This window comes from Austrofundulus limnaeus, unplaced genomic scaffold, assembly GCF_001266775.1.
Source record: "Austrofundulus limnaeus strain Quisiro unplaced genomic scaffold, Austrofundulus_limnaeus-1.0 Scaffold91, whole genome shotgun sequence".
Lineage (NCBI taxonomy): Eukaryota > Metazoa > Chordata > Actinopteri > Cyprinodontiformes > Rivulidae > Austrofundulus > Austrofundulus limnaeus.
This window is the reverse complement of record NW_013952493.1, coordinates 426,251-431,955: the sequence shown is the minus strand read 5'-3', so window position 1 is coordinate 431,955 and position 5,705 is coordinate 426,251. Positions and strand designations below refer to the sequence as shown.

Sequence of the window (5,705 nt, the reverse complement as noted above, 5' to 3'; positions counted from 1 at the left end):
ATTGAGCCATATGATATTTGCCCTGTTGAAGGTGCGTTAGTCACCGAGCCGGTAGGCAACTCATTTAATGGCTGGTCCATTCTTTTATTAAAGGACCTTTTACTTTTTACCTTAAATCTTGGTGTGTAGCCTGTCTTTCCACTGTTTTTATAATGAAAAAAAAATGTCAAGAACAAGATATAATAGGATTTGGGATTTTTGTCTTTTCCTATTAAACAAATACTCATTTACTGAAAATAAATAACTTTCACACACATTTTTGCCAAAAATACTCATTAACTTGATATAACACAGGACAGATTGTTTACTTATACTTGTAAACCAAACTTCTCGGTCCTCATTCTGCAAGATAATAACTGTTAGAGTCAACCCTGCCTGTCTGTTAGCAACATATCTTAGGAACCACTGTCTGTATGTCAGAAACAGATTATTTTTTTGGAGCCAATCTATTCATGGAGTTTGTTTTTTCGGATCCCTTTGCTTTAAAGTCTTTCCCTGTTAAATCTCAAGGTTAAGGGTTACCAATCCCTGACATGAACATACAAAACACTGGTTAAAGCTAAAAATAAAAGCAAAGGGCTGAGATATGATTAGGCCTCGTGCCATCGTGATCTCTAGTTTTGCAGAAGATTTGATAAAGGATGACAATCATTACAAGAATTTATTGTTGGTAAACTTTAGATCTCTTCTGACTCTGGCTGTCTGACTTATCAGGACTTCGTCAGCATTGACAGGAAATACCAAGATTACTGGAGTGTAAAAAAAAGTGGTTTTGCTTCCTGAAATTGTCTTTTACATTATCTACAGCTCCTGATTACGATCTGAGCAAACCAGACTCATGTAGTCATCGAGTCCCTTAAAGGGTCTATAATTTTATTTGTCTTCTCAGACTCATTTTTTTCTCATCCTACAGCCAGTCAGTCGGCAGCACCTGGCAAACCGTGGCGGACCACGTGAGGCAGGAGAGGCACACGGTGATCGGACTCTTCCCGAACACGGTTTACCTCTTCATTGTTCGAGCGGTCAACTCCTACGGCCTCAGCGACCCCAGTCCGATCTCTGAGCCCGTCAGGACTCAGGGTGGGTTTACAGAAGCAGAGAAAAAGACATTTTCTCCTCTTCTTCTCAGCCTGCATTTCATTTTTACAGAAGAAAAATCAAGATACTGGATGTGGAGCAGAGATAATGTTTCAAAAACTTGTTTTTCATGTGCAGTGTCATAACTAATTGCTTTCCCAGCGTGATGCTCTTCTGCCGTGAGCAATGTTGAATTTTAAATTCTTCTCTCTTTTTTTCCATTTTGCTGAGTGGCTGCTGTTCAGCTGCGCTTTGCTTTTCATCTGGGTTTGAATTGATTATTTTTGTTTGTGTGTTTGTTTTCAGACGGCAGCCCCACAGAACAGGGCGTGGACCACAGACAGGTGCAGAGAGAGCTCGGAGAGGTGTCCATCTACCTGCAGAAACCCCTGCTCCTGTCCCCCGCCAGCGCTAGGGTCTCCTGGACTGTGAGTTCTCTTCACCGCTTGGGGGGGTGGGGGGGCATTTTGCTTTCAAAGACACGCTAATCTCCAGTCATTAACTTCAAAAAGCTCCTTCAAACATGACGTGGTGTAAACAGATTATCTCTTGAGCACAAACACGGCTGGTTTTGAGTGTTGATCTAATTGCGAAACGTCTTCTTTTTTTCCAGGTCGCCCGTCAGTCACGGTACATTCAGGGTTACCGGGTATTTTATCGCACCGTCGGTGGATCCTGGTTGGTCAAAGACGTGGAGGCCACCTCGGACTACAGCGCCGTCTTGGCGGATCTGCACAGCAACAAAGACTACGAGGTCAAGATCCGGCCGTACTTCAACGAGCTGCAGGGTCACGATAGCCTCATGGTTCTGCTGCGGACCCCCGAGGAAGGTAGAAGCAGTCGTGTCTGTCTGTTAGCACAATGTCTGAAGAGCCACTGAATGGGTTTTGATACATTTTTCAAACAGTCATCAGTGGAGAGTCTTCTCCAACATATAATCTGAGAGCTAACATGTCAAAAAGAGGTATCGGTCACTTCCTACACCAGTATAACCATCTTATTGTGTCTGCAGCTCTAAGTGGTCCTCCACAGGCGGTTTCAGTGCTGCAGCTCGCCAACAGCACCAGCATCAGCGTCTCCTGGGAGCCACCGCTTCCTAACATTCAGACCGGCATCATCCAGGAGTACAAGGTGAGACAACGACTTGATGATCCTCCGACCATGACAGAACCAAACAAAGTGGAACGACTTGCTCTTTCGCACCATGACTATTTTTTTTGTATTTTTTTTAAGCTTCGTTCCTCAGTGATGTACAGATTTGTTGTTTGGACGGTTGTGAGAAACACTGATTCATATTTAACAATTAGTAATTACTCTTACTGCTCAAGTGCTGCCAGTTCTTGTTTTGTCATCAGATTGTCTGCCGAACACTGACTGTTCCTGTCATCTGCTTGTTCTGTGAAAAAAAAAAACACAGAGTCCTGATTATCTGTCCGCTAGCATCAGCACAACACTGATTACTAATCATCAAGCTGCTGTTCCAGGAAAAAGTTCAATTCCATTGTTTTGATGTGTTCTTGTCCATCTGCACCTACAATGAATGAAGTCTCCTTAACTTTGTTTTATTTATTTTGAAAGAACCACATGCTGCATTTGGATCAAGCTGTCAAAAGCTTAAATGTGGAAAAATAAAAAAAAAGATCTTAAAGCAGCTGCATGGTATTCCTGCACACATTTTCATTGCAGCCCCTCTCTGTCTTCATCACAGAACTTCACCAAAGGTTAATTAATGAAAGATGAATTCCCTGCATATCAATGTAGAGAGATATGCAAATTATAGCAGGGCAGGAAAAGGAAGTGTGTTACCGCAGCTACCTTGCTGATCAAAATGTTTGATACAAAAGGAAAGCTGTGATCATTTTACAAAACAGGATGGAGAGCTTTTATAGTCCTGAATTTTAGCTGCAGGAAAACAGAAAAACAGAGATGTTGAATTCAGTTTCATACTGACCAGCTGGAGAAAAACTTAAATGTTATAGATGTTTAAAGTTTCATCTTTTAAGGCTTTGTCCACAATACCATAGTTATCTAATAAAACAAACCTGTTTTCTGCTGAGACTGCACTTAGAGGCTGTTCAGAACTCTCATTAAATATCTGACTCTGAGCGTTCACGCCTGACAGTTAAAGCGTGACCTCTTTATTTTTGATTGCATGTCAGTTACCTGCTCTGTGCTCAGCTATACGTCAGACCAGTGTGACAGCAGGTTTGCTGGTGTTTCTGTAAAAATAATAATAAACAAACAAGACAAAAATAATAATAAAATGAAAGAAATGCAAAAGAAAAATGATGCAAATAGGGGAAACAACTGCAAACAAGAAAACCCTGCAAACTCCGCTCAGCAAAAAACGAAAGACCCCCAGACCACTAGGGGGACTAGATCACTAAGTTATATGAGATCAGACCCATGTAAAGACAACAGGATGCAAACAGTTGGAGGGAAGAAAGAAGAGGTCCTTCTTCCTTTCTAATTGTCTTCACAGGGCTCTGGTCCCACATGACTTGGTGATCTTAGTGCATTCCGTTGCATTCATTTCTTGGTTGTAGGTTTTTGCTTTTGTCCATTTTTCATGATTGCAGTATTTTTATTTTGCAGCATTTTTCTGTTACATTAGGTTTTTTTTTGTGTTTGTGTGTTTTGGAGTTTTCAGCACATTGCTGTTTGCAGTGTGTTTGCACCAGTCGGCCACTGTACAGAGCCATTTCAGCCATTCAAGTTGCATATATCTAAGTCAGTGATTCCCAACCAGGTGTACGTGTACCCCTTGGGGTACGCAAGCATATTACAGGGGGTATGTGGAAAAATTTCCCACGTATGTAAAAAGATAAATATAGGACTGAGATACAGTATGTAGGGCCCTATGAAATGCGAACAGAATTACGAAATTGACACAAAATGGAATCCTGTATAAAACATGGAATTTGCTCATTTGGGGTATTTGATGTATTTTGGACGCTGCTGCTTCCTGCACCTGCCCTTACCTGGTTTATTTATTTAATTACTTATTCACTTTCAAGGCAACGTATTTATATTTCTGTTTAATTTGAGTTGAAAAGAATAAAATGCCTAAGAATTAAATGTTCTGTAGTGTGTTAAATAATTAATTTTCATTTAATAATCAGCTGTTGTACATTATAGTTTTGGAGAATCATCATTACATTTGAGTACTAGTGGTATGACAAGATGGCTCAGGGGGTACACAAGTCTAAAAAGGTTGGGAACCACTGCTCCCTCAATGATCTAACTGTAGCGGACTACGAGCTGAAAAGTTTAACCCATGAAACTCCACAGTGGTTTGCTATATAACATCAGCTCTGCGTTTTAATCAGGTAAATCTAATTTGACAAAACAGCTCAGATTCTTGTCCTGCGATTAACAACTCATTATAATTTACGATGACCGGTCCACAACCGGGTCACATGGAGAAAAACAAGTCAGACACGCTGTCACCTATAGGGTCAGTTTAGAGTTGCCAATTAACTTGACCTACAGGTTTTTTGGAAAGAGGCAAGAAACCAGAATGCACAGAGAAACATCATGAGGGCATGTAACCTCCACACAGAAAGGCCCAAGGCAGGAGTTGAACCTTTGACCTTCTTGCTTCAGTGCTTCAGGGCAAATCAGCTGCATCATGTTCTATTTATAGCCGGAAAATCTGCTGCATCAAACTGATAATTAACCATCGTTTTTACGGCGCTCCATCTTCCCTCTACACTGCCACATAAATTTTATGCATCACACAATTAAAGCCTTTTTATTAGATTAAAAGAATCGCGTATTCGCCCATTAACTGGTCTGTTTTTTTTCTCAGGTCTGGTGTCTGGGCAGCGACGTGGGGCAGGAGATAAACCGAACTGTGGATGGAGCGGTTCTGTCCATCCTGCTGACGGGTCTGCTGCCTGACGTCCGCTACACGGCGGTGGTGGCTGCTGTCACCAGTCTGGGTGTGGGTGCTCGAAGCCCGCCTGTCAGCCTGTTTCTCAGTGAGTCACTCAAAACTGCTTCAGCCAACACACATGGTGAAACATGGCCCTCAAGAAGGCCTGAAATCAGTTCAATCTGTATGCGATGTGTTACAAAGTGTCGGGTTATCTACGGTCATTTTCTTCACTTAAAAATGTCAAATATTTGTAAGAAGTTCCCTCTAGTCAGTAAATATTTCCACCCTTTCAAAGTAAAACTTCCTGTGTTGTCAAAATAAGGGAGGTAGTGTGGGATTTCTTTGACTTCTGGAAAGCAGCTTTGTTAATTCAGAATATTTGAAACGGCTGCAGCTTGCTTATTTGCACAGATGACAAAACCCAACTCGGAAAATCTGACTGACATCATCTGACAAACTGTAAATAAAAGATGTCGACACGTTTGTCTGTCTGCAGGCTGCAGAGCCGTGAATAAAATATATAACTGGAAGTCAATTCTGCTTTGTTTTCATATGACTTAGAAACTAAAATATACTGACAGAACTGTTTTAAAGTAGAATAAACTGTTTTATACCAAATCATGACACAATACACATATTCACTTTTAATTTTTTGTAGTTTTCTGTAATTTTTATAGTCTTAGGTCGTATTCAGACCTGATAATTTGCTCCGCTTTAAACGAACCAGAGTTCGTTTCCAGCGTTGGTC

At 41.1% G+C, this 5,705-nt stretch overlaps 1 protein-coding gene across 3 annotated transcripts in view; it reads left to right on the top strand.

Annotated features, from left to right (window-relative positions):
- LOC106520370 (roundabout homolog 2) overlaps positions 1-5,705 on the top strand; it is an 87,086-nt gene that overhangs the window by 63,110 nt on the left and 18,271 nt on the right. For all 3 annotated transcript variants that reach the window (XM_014012416.1, XM_014012415.1, XM_014012414.1), the window contains exons 12-16: positions 914-1,080; positions 1,384-1,505; positions 1,691-1,907; positions 2,090-2,208; positions 4,889-5,060. In XM_014012416.1, coding sequence (XP_013867870.1) covers positions 914-1,080; positions 1,384-1,505; positions 1,691-1,907; positions 2,090-2,208; positions 4,889-5,060 — 797 coding nt within the window. The remainder of the gene's footprint in view (positions 1-913; positions 1,081-1,383; positions 1,506-1,690; positions 1,908-2,089; positions 2,209-4,888; positions 5,061-5,705) is intronic.